At 36.4% G+C, this 15,366-nt stretch overlaps 1 protein-coding gene across 1 annotated transcript; it reads right to left on the reverse strand.

The window, feature by feature from the left end:
* Positions 1 to 429: 429 nt before the first annotated feature.
* Positions 430 to 1,272, reverse strand: LOC102286096 (taste receptor type 2 member 31). The gene has a single exon (XM_014477807.2). The coding sequence runs from the start codon at positions 1,270 to 1,272 to the stop codon at positions 430 to 432; it is 843 nt and encodes a 280-aa protein (XP_014333293.2).
* Positions 1,273 to 15,366: the final 14,094 nt, after the last annotated feature.

Here is a 15,366-nt window from a genome sequence, read left to right on the forward strand (position 1 = left end):
TAAGTTGTCAGTTGTATAAAATTCATAAATATACATATTTTTTCAGCAGAAAAGTGGTAGTATAGAATATGTAAGTGAAATATGCATTGCTACATAATCCTGAGGCATTTCACATAATATTTGTAAAATTAGATTGCTTATCTGAAATATATTGGTTAATAGTATGGTAATCTTATCTGTTTTATATCTTTCATAAACACATGCATACACACTTTTCTAAGAAGCTTAGGTAAAGGACTTTTCTAAGTAAACCTTTAGATATTACTCACTTATATGCATATTTAAAACATCAATAGAAGGTATAAGACATTATAGACTTCATCCCTTAATTTTATGCTAAAAGACATATGTTTCCACCTATTTCCTTTCCTTCAGCCAGCATCTTGACTGCCACAGAAATGACAGAAAGGCTTGAGTTAATTTCCCGTTTCACCAGATCAAGATACATGAGTGGATTGAAGGATACATGATTAAAATGACATCATAAAGCATTTGGACTGGTTCTTTCTGCAGCTGATTAGAATTCCAAACTGATAAAATTAGAGCCAGAATGTAAATAACAAACAGGAAAAGAAAGGAGATGACAGTTTGCATGGCTTTTATGTGGACCTTGGTGCTGGGATCTTGGGATCCTTTACCATTGAGCTGCATCTGCCTGAGATGTTTCCACAGGGAAAAGATTAGCAGCAGAAAAGATGTCAAGGACATAGTGAAGGGTATAAAGTTTGTTAGTGTGAACAGAGTCACATTTGAAAGGTGTAAAGTGTCCCTTAGTTTGATCTTCTGAGTGGTATTTCCTTCATATTCATTTGTCTGAATAGCCTCATCCATGCTTAACACTGCAACTTGAAAAAATAAGAACAATGACGTCCCCAACATCATCATGAGAACTACACTTTTAACTCTCCACTTCAGGTGAAGAAAAATTAGGCTGGAGAAATTGGCTATCTTCAACAAATAAAATATACTGAGGCTAGTAGCAAGCCAGTTACTAAAATGGTTGCTTACTGTCAAGGCAACATGAACAATAATTTTTACTTCTGAATTATATAGAGTTAAATTATACACAATTACATACCAATTTATTAACATTGCCCAGAACATAACAATTCTGCAGAATGCCAGAGCAGTGAGAATCCCATCAGCTGAGATCTTTGGTCTCTTGGTCCAGTCATTGCAGTTCACCAGTGCTAAGAGGACATTGGCAAAATTTCCCAGAACAAATTCTGTCATTAATAGAATGGAAACAATGTTTGACATAAACATTATCATGTCTAAAAAAAATCCAAGTCTAATGTCACTGTTGTGATTCTTTCAATATTCTGACCTTAAATTCTTTGTACAGCTGATTTGGATGTACAGTGAAATTCCTGTTTCTTATAAATTCTTTGATGAATATCAAGCAGGAAAGCATCAGGAAATAATATTGGAAGAGCTCATTGCTGTCTGGATGAAAAACATTGCTATTTCCTAATATTTCGAATTGACTCTATTCATATTCTCTGTGGCCTTGAAATGGGACGGATTACTTCTTAACTGATGTTGAAGTAAAATATGAATTCTGATTTGTTAACATGCAAATAAGGACTTATCATTGTGCTAATTTCTCCTGTGTAACCTCTCCATAATTTGTGTTCATCAACTTCAGTTGTTAGTAAGGAAAATTTTAAAACCCAATACGTAGTATATACAGTGAAAGCCTAAACCATTAGATGAAGCTTGGTCATAACTACATTCAACATATTAGGATCATAATCACTAGGATCTTGATGTTATAAGTAATGCAAGGCAGACATCTAATATAGTGATGGAAACTGTCTTTTCCTAGATGGAATCAGGGACATTTTGTAAATTTTAAATATGGAGTTAAGGGTGGACATGGGAAGCTGAATAAGTGGGCAATATTGGACAACTGCTATTACTTTCAGTCACCCGGGGACTGAATCCTCTTCCTGAAGCATGCACTATGAGATCTATCTCTCATTTTAGGAAACTAAACTGAAATACTTGCCCAGTCTGCATTGAAAAGCTGCCACTTCAAACAAAGAAAAATAGGATGGGAAAAGTGGCTGTCTTCAAGAAAGAGAAGATGCTGAGGCAGATTTCAAACTACACACTCAAGTGGTTGATCACAATGCAAACAGAATTATAAGTTTTCCAGCTTGACCAAAGTTATGTAGATCTGCAATGAACACTATAGAAATTAATCCATCAGTACCATGATTAAAAACACATTCTGTTTATGGATAAACTGGTGAGAATGAGGGTAATGAAGTTGATTTTCCAGTGTCTTACCCAGTTGGTTCAGGTCATTATTCCCATCAATCCATTTCCCCAAATGCCTATTATGGATTTCATAGATTAAAAAAAAAAAAAGACCTTATCCTGTGTGCTTCACATTTCCTCTGAGTGAAAAACCCCCATCCCAAATACCACTACTGATGAATTAATGGATTGAAAATTAAGAGTCTTATGGTGCTTTTCTGATTTTATTGTGGCTTCCTTTCCATTTCAATAAATACAGGCTTCTATTATCACACTGGTCCTCAGCTAACATTGTGAAAACCATTTCTTTTCCTCTCAAATGTTTTAGTATGTGATCTCCCTGCCAACAAGTATGGGTATTTCTTCTTTTATAGTAATATCTGCTGTAAGTTTTCATGTTGTATGTGTTAAAGAAGAGAATTTACTTTGTATAGATGTTAATGAAGGAACATTGTCTTCCAGTGCCTTTCCCTAAAATGCACAAAAAAAGCATGAAAACCTCCATGTTTAAAGAGTCATTTGCAGAATTTAAATTGTTGTGGAAAACTGAATGCAGGGATGAAATTTTATCATCATCATCATAATCAGCAATATCATTTGACTAAGGAACAGAAGACACATCAGTTCAGTTGCTCAGTCATGTGCAACTCTTTGTGACCCCATGAATCACAGCACACCAGGCCTCCCTGTCCATCACCAACTCCCAGAGTTCACTCAAACTCATGTCCATCGAGTCGGTCATGCCATCTAGCCATCTCATCCTCTGTCGTCCCCTTCTCCTCCTGCCCCCAATCCTTCCCAGCATCAGAGTCTTTTCCAATGAGTCAAATCTTCACATGAAGTGGCCAAAGTATTGGAGCTTCAGCTTCAGCATCGTCCTTCCAATGAATATTCAGGGCTGATTTCCTTTAGGATGGACTGGTTGGATCTCCTTGCAGTCCAAGGGACTCTCAAGAGTCTTCTCCAACACCACAGTTCAAAAGTATCACTTCTGCGCTCAGCTTTCTTTATAGTCCAAGTATAGGACTTTTGTTGGCAAAGTAATATCTCTGCTTTTGAATATGCTATCTAGGTTGGTCATAACTTTCCTTCCAAGGAGTAAGCATCTTTTAATTTCATGGCTGCAATCACCATCTGCAGTGATTTTGGAGCCCAAAAAAATAAAGTCTGACACTGTTTCCACGGTTTCCCCTCTATTTCCCATGAAGAGATGGGACCAGATGCCACGATCTTAGTTTTCTGAATGTTGAGCTTTAAGCCAACTTTTTCACTCTCATCTTTCACTTTCATCAAGAGGCTCTTTAGTTCCTCTTCACTTTCTGCCATAAGGGTGGTGTCATCTGCATATCTGAGGTTATTGATATTTCTCCCAGCAGTCTTGATTCGAGCTTGTGCTTCTTCCAGCCCAGCATTTCTCACGATGTACTCTGCATATAAGTTAAATAAGCAGGTGACAATATACAGCCTTGACGTACTCCTTTTCCTGTTTGGAACCAGTCTGTTGTTCCATGTCCAGTTCTAACTGTTGCTTCCTGACCGGCATATAGGTTTCTCAAGAGGTAGGTCAGAAGACACATAAAAAGAACCAATAATTGAACTCTACCTAGGCTGAATGAAGGTAGATGACTGCATAGAATCCGTAAATTAAAAAAAAAGTTGGTACAGATGAATTTCAGTATTTAAGTTTAAAGTAAATATATTTTAACCAGAATATTTATATTTTGATGTTACATTGATGATAATCAATATTCTCTAGATATGTGCCTATATTACAAGGACTTTTTGTCACTGAAATCAGACTTGCTTCTTAAAAAACATCATTTAGTAGAAATTTGAAGATTATTCTATTTTGAAAAATGTGTGACCTGAGATTATAGAATTTATACAGTTTGCTCAAGATACATCAAGATCACATAGCTACATATTAGGCCTTAAATGAGATCTTTGAATAAGAGTATCCTTCTCTTATATTCCTACTATGTGGTTGCATCCAAACTGACACAGGGTTCATGTGTGAGACCCTAGAAGTTTTACTGGGGATGTATGGTCAGAGTTCAAAGAATCTGGAGGACCCTAAACCCTTCCATTCTACTGATCCTCCTTTGTCAGATGAATCATCCTTTCTCCCCTCACTGAGGAGATTGGTCCTCCCTCTCCAGAAAAAGTGTGGTGACTTCTCCTAAGTTGGATGTCTTATGGAGGAATGCTGACCCCCCTCAAGATACATCCCTACCTCTTCTTTGTCCTCTTAGGGCTTCAACCTACAATCACACTTAACTCCCACCCCACAAATGATAAAGTGTAATGCATGAGAAGGTAAAATACACAACAGAAGAATTATAAGATATTGTATATTAACACACATTTTAAGAGTATGAATGAGAATGGATCTTACAGATGGTAGGAATTAAAAACTGCAAGACATCAGATATAATAACTAACGTATTTTCTTTAAGTGTCATACAAATAAAAGAGTCAAATAAGTAGTTCATGTGCAAAGGAAAAGAATTTTTTTTCCCAGTTTAACATCAGAATATAGAAGTGGTTAAAAAAACAGTAGAAAGCAATTTTTTTCTAAAAAATTCACAAATAGTATTCAATAAAACTAATTCTTGAGATAAATGCCTTAGGATAAAGTCACCCAAGGTAATCTGATATGTGAGCTTATAACTAATCTAATTCAAGAATACTCTCAATTTCCAAAAACATATATAATGAAGTCTCCTAATTCTATCATCAGCAACAATACTCTGCAAATCAACTGAAATTCCTAAAGAGGAAAAAATCCTAATCCCTAAGGTATAATTAATAGTTTGCTTCATGTTCTTCCATATCGTGTACAATGTGGCCAATATGTGATGCTTTAATGAAGAGTTTTAATCTAAAAATCCTTCAAACATATTATGGCAAAACATCTGTGTTAATTTCCTGTTCTGTATCTGGACCTCCTGTTGTGAGACAACTCATGCAAGTGGTCATTACTGTGCCTCACCAGGGCTGGCAATTTTGGTCAATGGTTTTGTAACATCAGGTTCCCTAATACATACCTCATACTTCACTGTACAGTTTTAATCTAGAAATCCTTCAGACTTGCTGTGGGCAACAAAATCTGTACTAACACATATGTTATTGCTTCTTGCAAATAGTTGTGCTGACATATACAATGGTGGCTCAGACGAATCCGCCTGCAATGTGGGAGACCTGAGTTTGACCCCTGGGTTGGGAAGATCCCCTAGAGGAGGGCATGGTCACCCACTCCAGTTTTCTTGCCTGGAGAATCCCCATGGACGGAGGAGTTTGGCAGGCTACAGTCCGTGTGGTCTTCAGGAGTTTGTTGAGCAACTAAGCACAAAACATATACAATAACCCTCCAACACTGCTAACAATTGAAAGGCTGAATTCCATTTGATTTTCATGCAAATGTGAGTAAGAGTGACTTGCACTGATGTGCAATATTCTTTTTGCCCTAAGTCATTGAATCCTGGTACCAGTTTTCAGAATTTCCACACATATTTTTAAAAAAAAGCAAAACAGGTTGAAAACTTGTTTTAACTTGTTATATGTTAAAGCTTTTTGTATAACTCATGATACAGAGGCTACAAGTGGATTTTCTCACTTGAGGCAAAACCAAAAGAAACCTAGAAGAATGCTCACAAGTCTTTTCAATAAGATCCTAAAGCAATTAAATTTTTAAAAATCAAAACTAGAATTCATTGTCAAATATAAAAAACATAGAGAAGAGATAAGTCGTTTCAGAAGAAATACCCAGAGAGTGCAGAGTAATTGTTAGTACACTTATGTTTTAATTTTAGGGGAGAAACTGTGTAACTATTATATAAATGCAAATATTCATGAAGAGAATAGAAACCACCACCATTGATACTATTCTTTCCCTCTCTGTCTTTCTACCCTCTGGTTCGCCTAGTTAAAATTCCTGATGATTTCCAGTATGTTCTTGAAATAACACCAAAGCCTCATAATGGTTTTTCTTGCCCTCTTCTTCCCCATGTAACAGATATTTTATGTGGCCATGTTGCTAACAGGTGTCCAGTATTTCTTTCACACAAATTCAAGTTAGTGTAATTGAAAGAAGAGTTTTAACAGAGTGGCAAGAAAAGAAAGCAGTGTAAGTGGAGGTAGACATCTGAGTTTTTCAGTGTTTGTAGTTGAAAAGTTTGGGGTTGATTATTTCTGTGATATTGAGTGAGCAAGTACATTACTCTTTTAGTTTTCAGAAGAGATGGATAGTGTCAGTGATATTCTTCTGGAATTGACTTGCTTTCTCTATGATCCAACGAATGTTGGCAATTTGATTTCTGGTTCCTCTGCTCTTTTTACACCCAGCTTGTATATCTGGAGGTTCTCGGTTCGTGTACCGTTGAAGACTAGTTTGAAGGATTTTGAGCATTACCTTGCTAGCTTGTGAAATGAGTGCAATCATGCAGTAGTTTGAATATTCTTTGGCACTGCCCTTCTTTGGGATTGGAATGAAAACTGAGGGGCCACAACTGTTGAGACTGGAGATTGTGGAATGGGTTGCTTGAAATTATAGAGTTTAATCAAATCTGCCAGATAAATTTCAGAGCAATAAGTTTAATTGATGAAACAGTCAAGCAATTGGTTCAATGTATAAAACAAAGTTCTGTACCTGATAAATATGCCCAGTCTGGCTGAAATTGATCTGCCAACTAGCTGCAGGAGATGACTAGATAACTATTCTGGAATTTGAGTTGTCCTTTTCAGAAGATATTTATGCAATGAACAGAAAACAAGTGTTTGGATAATGTGTGAATATGGTTTAGATTGGATAGACATCACAAGTTACAATGGTGAAAAATTCAGTGCGTTTTTAATAAAATGTAATATTTATTTCTTGTTGCTGGTGATAAATTACCACAAAGTTTGTAACTGAAACAAAACAAATTTGATGCCATATAGTTCTTGAGAAGCCAGGAAAGATCCCACTGGGCTAACATCAATGTGGGCTGAAAGAAAGGTGTTGGAAAGTATGGATTCCATCCAGAGGCTTTAGGGGAGAATCCATTCCTAGACTGTTCCAAGTCCTAGAGGTTGGCTGCATCCCTTAGCTCAAGGATGCCTCTCTTCTTTGAAGCCAACAGTCATGGTCTTCTGATCTCTGGTTACATCTTCCTATCTTCTTCATTCATTCTGACTGTCCTGTCTCTCTTCCAATGAAAAGGATCTTTGGGATTCCAATGGATAATCGAGGACATTCCCCAGATTTCAGTCAGTTGACTAGCACCCTTAATCCCATCTGCAACATTAATCTCCCCTTGCCTTGCACATAACATTATGCACAGGTTCTAGGGATTAGGATATAGACTGTTGAGGGGCCAGTATTTAACCTACCACACAAGGGAAGGCTGTTAAATGTACTAAAAAATAACACCATTGATAGAGACTCTATCTACTTGAGATGAATATAGGAGTCATATTCTGTCAAGTAAGTTGACAGATTTATTCTAATGTTACTAATGAGGTTAAGAACAAGTGTGCTGATTTTCAAGATTTATCTTTGGGCTTGGAGAGTTTTCTTGTTCATCTAAATCAGTTCAGTTCAGTTCAGTCACTCAGTCGTGTCTGACTTTTTGCGACCCCATGTATTGCAGCACATCAGGCCTCCCTGTCCATCACCAATTCCCAGAGTTCACTCAGACTCATGTCCATTGAGTCGGTGATGCCATCCAGCCACCTCATCCTCTGTCGCCCCCTTTTCCTGCTGCCCCCAATCCCTCCCAGCATCAGGGTTTTTTTCAAATGAGTCAGCTCTTCACATGAGGTGTCCAAAGTATTGGAGTTTCAGCTTCAGCATCAGTCCTTCCAGTGAACACCCAGGACTAATCTCCTTTAGGATGGACTGGTTGGATCTCCTTGCAGTCAAAGGAAATTGCAAGAGTCTTCTCCAACAACACAGTTCAAAAGCATCAGTTCTTTGGCACTCAGCTTTCTTCACAGCCCAACTCTCACATCCATACACGACCACTGGAAAAACCATAGCCTTGACTAGATGGACCTTTGTTGGCAAAGTAATGTCTCTGCTTTTCAATATGCTATCTAGATTGGTCATAACTTTCCTTCCAAAAGCGTCTTTTAATTTCATAGCTGCAATCATCATCTGCAGTGATTTTGGAGCCCCCAAAAATAAAGTTTGACACTATTTCCACTGTTTCCCCATCTATTTCCCATGAAGTGATGGGACCGGATGCCATGATCTTCGTTTTCTGAATGTTGAGCTTTAAGCCAACTATTTCATTCTCCTCTTTCACTTTCATCAAGAGGCTCTTTAGTTCTTCTTCACTTTCTACCATAAGGGTGGTGTCATCTGCATATCTGAGCTTATTGATATTTCTCCCGGCAATCTTGATTCCAGCTTGTGCTTCTTCCAGCCCAGTGTTTCTCATGATGTACTCTGCATATAAGTTAAATTAGCAGGGTGACAATATACAGCCCTGATGTACTCCTTTTCCTATTTGGAACCAGTCTGTTGTTCCATGTCCAGTTCTAACTGTTTCTTCCTGACCTGCATATAGATTTCTCAAGAGGCAGGTCAGGTGGTCTGGTATTCCCATCTCTTGAAGAATCTTCCACAGTTTATTGTGATCCACACAGTCAAAGGCTTTGGCATGTTCATCTAAATATAGCCATATAAAATAGGTCTTATCCTTGGAACTTTCACTTGTGTAATCCATAATTTTGCTTGAATTACTTTTCTCTTACTTAAAACTTAAATATCCTTCACTAATATAAGGAAATCCACACTCTGTAGTCCCAAGTTGACATTAATAGTTATGTCATAAGATAGATTTGGGAATCTTTGCACAGTTTTTAATGAAAAGTGCAACCATATTGGAGGTAAGACACTCCTGGGCTCTTTCCAGCCTAAAAAGAAGATAAGCCTGAATTCCATTCCTGGCTCTGACAAGAACTGTGGGTTCTTCAATTCAGTTCAGTTGCTCAGTCGTGTCCGACTCTTTGTGACCCCATGAACCACAGCATGCCAGGGCTCCCTGTCCATCACCAACTCCCAGAGTTTACCCAAACTCATGTCCATTGAGTCGGTGATGCCATCCAACCATCTCATCTTCTGTCGTCCCCTTCTCCTCCTGCCCTCAATCTTTCCCAGCATCAGGGTCTTTTCCAATGAGTCAGCTCCTCACATGAGGTGGCCAAAGTATTGGAGTTTCAGCTTCAGCATAACTCCTTCCAATGAACACCCAGGTTCTTGGTCCCATATTATTTGCTAAGATGAAAACATAAAGCAGTAATTGGCCATGGACACATTTCTGGCATATTTTTTGAATTTCAATATATTTATCCGCATATAGTTGGCTTTTTTTTTTTTTTAGCTACTTAAAGTAATGATACTATGAGCATTCTTTTACATATTATTGATATACTTCATATATGCTTAAAAGTAGAGTTTTTCTTCTAGATTTACTGAATATGAAACTCTAAACTGCCTCACCAAAAAGAAAAGATTCAAAAAATAGTTCAACTAAAATTCTCAGTCTATATGCTGCTATTCTTATATTTTATTTATTATACATATATTTAACCCCACAAAATATGGCCTCCATACAGTCAACATTCATTTAAACTCACATATATTTACTATTTCAATTAATTTTCAGTCATTTTATGACTACAACTATGTATATACAATAATTTTTCTTATATCTGAAAGATATCTTTTTTAATTCCTATTATGAAAAGTCAGCTTTTCTTTTGAAACACGCTGAAGATATTCTGTGCAGTTTAGCTACCATTATTTCTTTTTTTATTTAATTTTTTTCTATTTTTTAATTGAAGGATAATTACTTTACAGAATTTGTGGTTTTCTGTCATACATCAAGAAGAATCGGCCATAGGTATACCCATGCCCGCTCCCTCCAAGACCTCCCTACCATCTCCCTTCTCACTCTACCCTTCAGCCTGTCGCAGAGGCCCTGTTTAAGTTTCCTGAGTCTTACAGCAAATTCCCATTGACTATCTGTTTTACACATGGTGTTATAAATTTCTATGTTACTCTTTCCATACATCTCCCCTTCTCCCTCCTCTCCTCCCACCTTGTCCATAGGTCTGTTCTCTATGCCTTTTTCTCCACCACTGCCCTGAAAACAAATTCATCAGAACCATCTTTCTAGATTCCAAATATATACATTAGTATATGATAGTTATATTTCTCTTTCTGACTTACTTCACTCTGTATAATGGGCTCTAGTTTAATCTACCTTATTAGAACAGATTCAAATGTGCTCCTTTTTATGGCTGAGTACTATTCCACTGTGTATATGTACTACAGCTTCTTTATCCATTCATCTATCAAATATTAGATGGATAACTTAGATGATGGACATCCAAGTTGCTTCTACGTTCTAGCTGCAGTGAATATTGGGGTACATGTGTGTTTTTCAGTTTGGATTTCCTCAGGGTACATGCCTAGAAGTGGGAATCCTGGGTCATATGGTGGTTTTATTCCTAGCTTTTTAAGGAGTCTCCATACTGTCTTCCATAGTAAACTGTATCAGTTTACATTCCACCAGCAATGCAAGAGTGTTGCATTTTCTCCATACCCTTTTCTCCATACCCTCTCCAGCACTTATTGTTTGCAGACTTTTTGATGATGGCCATTCTGACTGGTGTGAGATGGTATCTCATTGTAATTTTGATTTGCATTTCTCTGACAATGAGTGATGTTGAGTATCTTTTCATGTGTTTGTTAGCCATCTGTATGTCTTTGGAGAAATGTCTTTTCAGGTCCCTTTCCCACTTTTTGACTGGGTTGTTTGCTTTTCTTGTATTGAGTTGTATAAGCTGCTTGTATATTTTGGAAATTAATTCTTTATCAGTTGTTTCCCATTCTGAGGGTTGTCTTTTCACCTTGCTTGTAGTTTCCTTTGTTGTGCAAAAGCTTTTACGTTTAATTAGGTCCCACTTGTTTATTTTTGTTTTTATTTCCATTACTCTAGGAGGTGGGTCATAGAAGATCTTGCTGTGATTTATGCCATTGAGTGTTCTGCCTATGTTCTCCTCTAAGAGTTTAATAGTTTTTGGTCTTATATTCAGGTCTTTAATCTATTTTGAGTTTATCTTTGTGTGTGGCATTACGTAGTGATCTGATTTCATTCTTTTGCATGTAGTTGTCCAGTTTTCCCAGCACCACTTATTGAAGAGGCTGTCTTTGCCCCATTGCATATTATTGCCTCCTTTGTCAAAAATAAGTTAGCCATAGGTGCATGGATTTATTTCTGGGCTTTCTATCTTGTTCCATTGGTCTATATTTCTGTTTTTGTGCCAGTACCCTAGTGTCTTGATGACTGTAGCTTTGTCTGAATTCAGAAAGGTTGACTCCTCCAGCTCCATTCTTTTTTCTTAAGACTGCTTTGGCTATTCAGGGTCTTTTGTGTTTCCATATGAATTGTGAAATTTTATGTTCTAGTTCTGTGAAAAATGTCATTGATAATTTGATAGGGATTACAATGAATCTGTAGATTGCATTTGGTAGTATCATCATTTTCACAATATTGATTCTTCCCACCCAGGAACATGGAATAACTCTCCATCTGTTTATATCGTCTTTGACTTCTTTCATTAGTGTCTTATAGTTTTTTGTATGCAGATCTTTTCTTTCCTTAGGTGGGTTTATTCCTAGATATTTTATTCTTTTTGTTGCAATAATGAATGGTATTTATTCCTTAATTTCTCTCTCTGATTTTTCATTGTTAGTATATAGGAGTGCAAGTGGTCTCTGTGTATTGACCTTGTATCCCACAACTTTGTTGAATTCACTGATTAGCTCTAGTAATTTTCTGATAGTTTCTTTTGGGTTTTCTATGTGTAGTATCATTTGCAAGCAGTGAGAGTTTTACTTCTTCTTTTCTGATCTAGATTCCTTTTATTTCTTTTTCTTCTCTAATTGATGTAGCTAGGACTTCCAAAACTATGTTGAATAATAGAGATGAGAGTGGACATCCTTGTCTTGTTCCTGATCTTAGACGGAAAGCTTTTAGTTTTTCACCATTGAGAATAATGTTTGCTGTGGGCTTTTCATACATGGCCTTTACTATGTTGAGGTAGGCTCCTTCTATGCCCATTTTTTGAAGCATTTTTTTTTAATCATAAATGGATGCTGGATTCTGTTGAAGGCTTTTTCTGCAGCTATTGAGATGATCAATTGGTTTTTATCTTTCAATTTGTTGGTGTGGTGTATCACATTGATTGACTTGCATATAATGAAGAATTTTTGCACCCCTGGAATAAACCTGACTTGATCATGGTGTATGAACTTTTTAATGTGTTGTTGGATTTGTGTTTGCTAGAATTTTGTTGAAGATTTTTGCATCTATGTTCATCAGTGATATTGGCCTGTAATTTTCTTTTTTTGTGTTGTCTTTTCCTGTTTGTTGTTGTTGTTGTTTGTTTTGTATCAGGGCGATTGTGGCCTCATAGAATGAGTTTGGAAGTGTTCCTTCCTCTTCAATTTTTTGGAAGCATTTCAGAAAAATAGGCATTAGCTCTTCGCTGAATGTTTGATAGAATTCCCCTGTGAAGCATCTGGCCCTGGGCTTTTGTTTTTTGGGAAATTTTTGATCACTGTTTCAATTTCAGTGTTTGTAATTGGGTTGTTCATAATTTCTATTTCTTCCTGGTTCAGCCTTGGGAGGCTGATCTTTTCTAAGTATCTGTCCGTTTCCTCTAGGTTGTCCATTTTATTAGCATATAGTTGCTCATAATATTCTATGATTCTTTGTATTTCTGTGTTGTTTGTTGTAACCTCTACTTTTTATGTCTAATTTTATTGATTTGATTTTTCTCCCTTTTTTTCTTGATGAGTCTGGCTAATGGTTTGTCAATTTTATTAATCTTTTTAAAGAATCAGCTTTTAGTTTTATTAGTCTTTGCTATTGTTTCCTTCTTTTTTTTTTCATTTATTTCTGCTCTGATTTTTATGATCTCCTTCCTTATGCTGATTTTTGGGGGGTTTTGCTCTTCTTTTTCCAGCTGCTTCAGATGTAGAGATAGGCTGTCTCAATTCAATGCTTTTCTTGCTTCTTGAGGTATGATTATATCACTATAAACCTTCCTCTTAGAACTGCTTTTGCTGAGTCTCATAGGTTTTGGGTCATCGTGTTTTCATTGTCATTTGCTTCTAGGAATATTTTGATTTTTAAAAAATTTCTTCAGTAACCTCTTTGTTATTTAGTAATGTATTGTCTAAATCTTCATGAGTTTGTGTTTTGTTTTGTTTCCTTTAGTTGATATCTAGTCTCATAATGTTATGGTTAGAGAAGATACTTGATACAATTTCAGTTTTCTTAAATTTACTGAGGCTTGATTTGTGGCCCAAAATGTGGTCTATTCTAGAGAATGTTCCATGTACATTTGAGAAGAAAGTGTATTCTTCTGCATTTGGATGGAAAGTCCTGAAGATATCAATTAGGTCCATTTGGCCTAATGTTTCATTTAAGGTTTGTGTTTCCTTATTGATTCTCTGTTTTGATGATCTGTCCATTGATGACAGTGGGGTGTTAAAGTCCCCTACTATTATTGTGTTGCTGTCAATTTCTCCTCTTATGTCTGTTAGTGTTTGCCTTATGTATTGAGGTGCTGCTATGTTGGGTGCATAGACATTTACAATTGTTATGTCTTCTTCTGAGATTGATCCCTTGATCATTTTGTAGTGTCCTTCTTTGTCTCTTATGATATTCTTTATTTTAAAGTCTATTTTGTCTGAAATAAGGATTGCCACTCCAGCTTTCTTTTGGTTTCCATTCTCATGGACTATCTTTTTTCATCCTTTTACTTTCATTCTGTATGTGTCTCTAGGTCTGAAGTGGGTCTCCTGTAGGCAGCATATATATGGGTCTTGTTTTTGTATCCATTCAGTCAGTCTGTATCTTTTGTTGGTGCATTTAATCCATTTACATTTAAGGTAACTATTGATACATATGTTCCTACTGGCATTTTCTTGATTGTTTTGGGTTTGTTTTTGTAGGTCTTTCCTTTCTCTTGTGTTTACTTGCTATGTATGGCCCTTTAGTATTTGTTGCAAGGCTTGTTTGGTGGTGCTGAATTCTCTTAATTTCTGCATGTCTGTAAAGCTTTTGATTTCTCCATAAATTTTGAATGAGATCTTTGCCAAGTATAGTAATCATGGTTGTAGGTTTTTCTCTTTCAGTACTTTAAATATATCCTGCCATTCCCTTCTGGCCTGTAGAGTTTCTGCTGAAAGATCTGCTTTTAATCGTATGGGTTTTCCCATGTATGTTACTTTTTGCTTTTCCCTTGTTGCTTTTAATATTCTTTCTTTGTGCTTACTGTCTGTTAGCTTGATTAATATGTGTCTCAATGTGTTCTCCTTGGGTTTAACCTGTAGGGGACTCTGCACTTCTTGTACTTCATTGTCTATTTCCTTTCCCACATTGGGGAAGTTTTCAACTATAATTTCTTCAAAAATTTTCTCAGTGCCTTTCTTTTTTTCTTCTTCCTCTAGGACCCATATAACTTGAGTATTTGTGTGTTTAATATTGTCCCAAAGCTCTCTGAGGCTTTCCTCAATTCTTTCCATTCCTTTCCCTTTATTCTGCTCTTCAGCAGTTATTTCCACCATTCTATCCTCCAGCTCACTTATCCTTTATTCTGCCTGTTATTCTGCTATTAGTTTCTTCTAGAGTATTTTTAATTTCAATAATTGTGTTTGTTATTCATCTCTGCTTGCTTTTTCTTTATTTCTTCTTTGTCCTTGGTAATTGTATTAACTGTGTTAAATGCTTCCTGCATTTTCTCCATTCTATTTTCAAGTCTTTGGAGCATCTTTATTATCATTTTCTGAATTTTCTTTCAGGGAGATTACTTATTTCCTCTTCATTTATTTGGTCTTGTGTTTCTACCTTGCTCTTTTATTTGTGTTGTATTTCTCTGTCTTTTCATTGTCTTTTTTTTTTTTTTTCCTAACTTACTCCACTTGAGGTCTCTTTTTCCCAGGCTTTAGAGTTGTATTACTTCTTCCTTTTGATGTTTGCCCTTGGAGGGAAATGTTGGTTGGGTGGTTTGTGTTGATTTCTTGTTGTGGATGTCTTG

This window comes from Bos mutus, chromosome 5, assembly GCF_027580195.1.
Source record: "Bos mutus isolate GX-2022 chromosome 5, NWIPB_WYAK_1.1, whole genome shotgun sequence".
NCBI classification, from domain to species: domain Eukaryota; kingdom Metazoa; phylum Chordata; class Mammalia; order Artiodactyla; family Bovidae; genus Bos; species Bos mutus.

Bases quoted from the DNA above. Each gene is read 5' to 3' on its own strand.
- LOC102286096 (XM_014477807.2), bottom strand. From the start codon at position 1,272: ATGATAATGTTTATGTCAAACATTGTTTCCATTCTATTAATGACAGAA.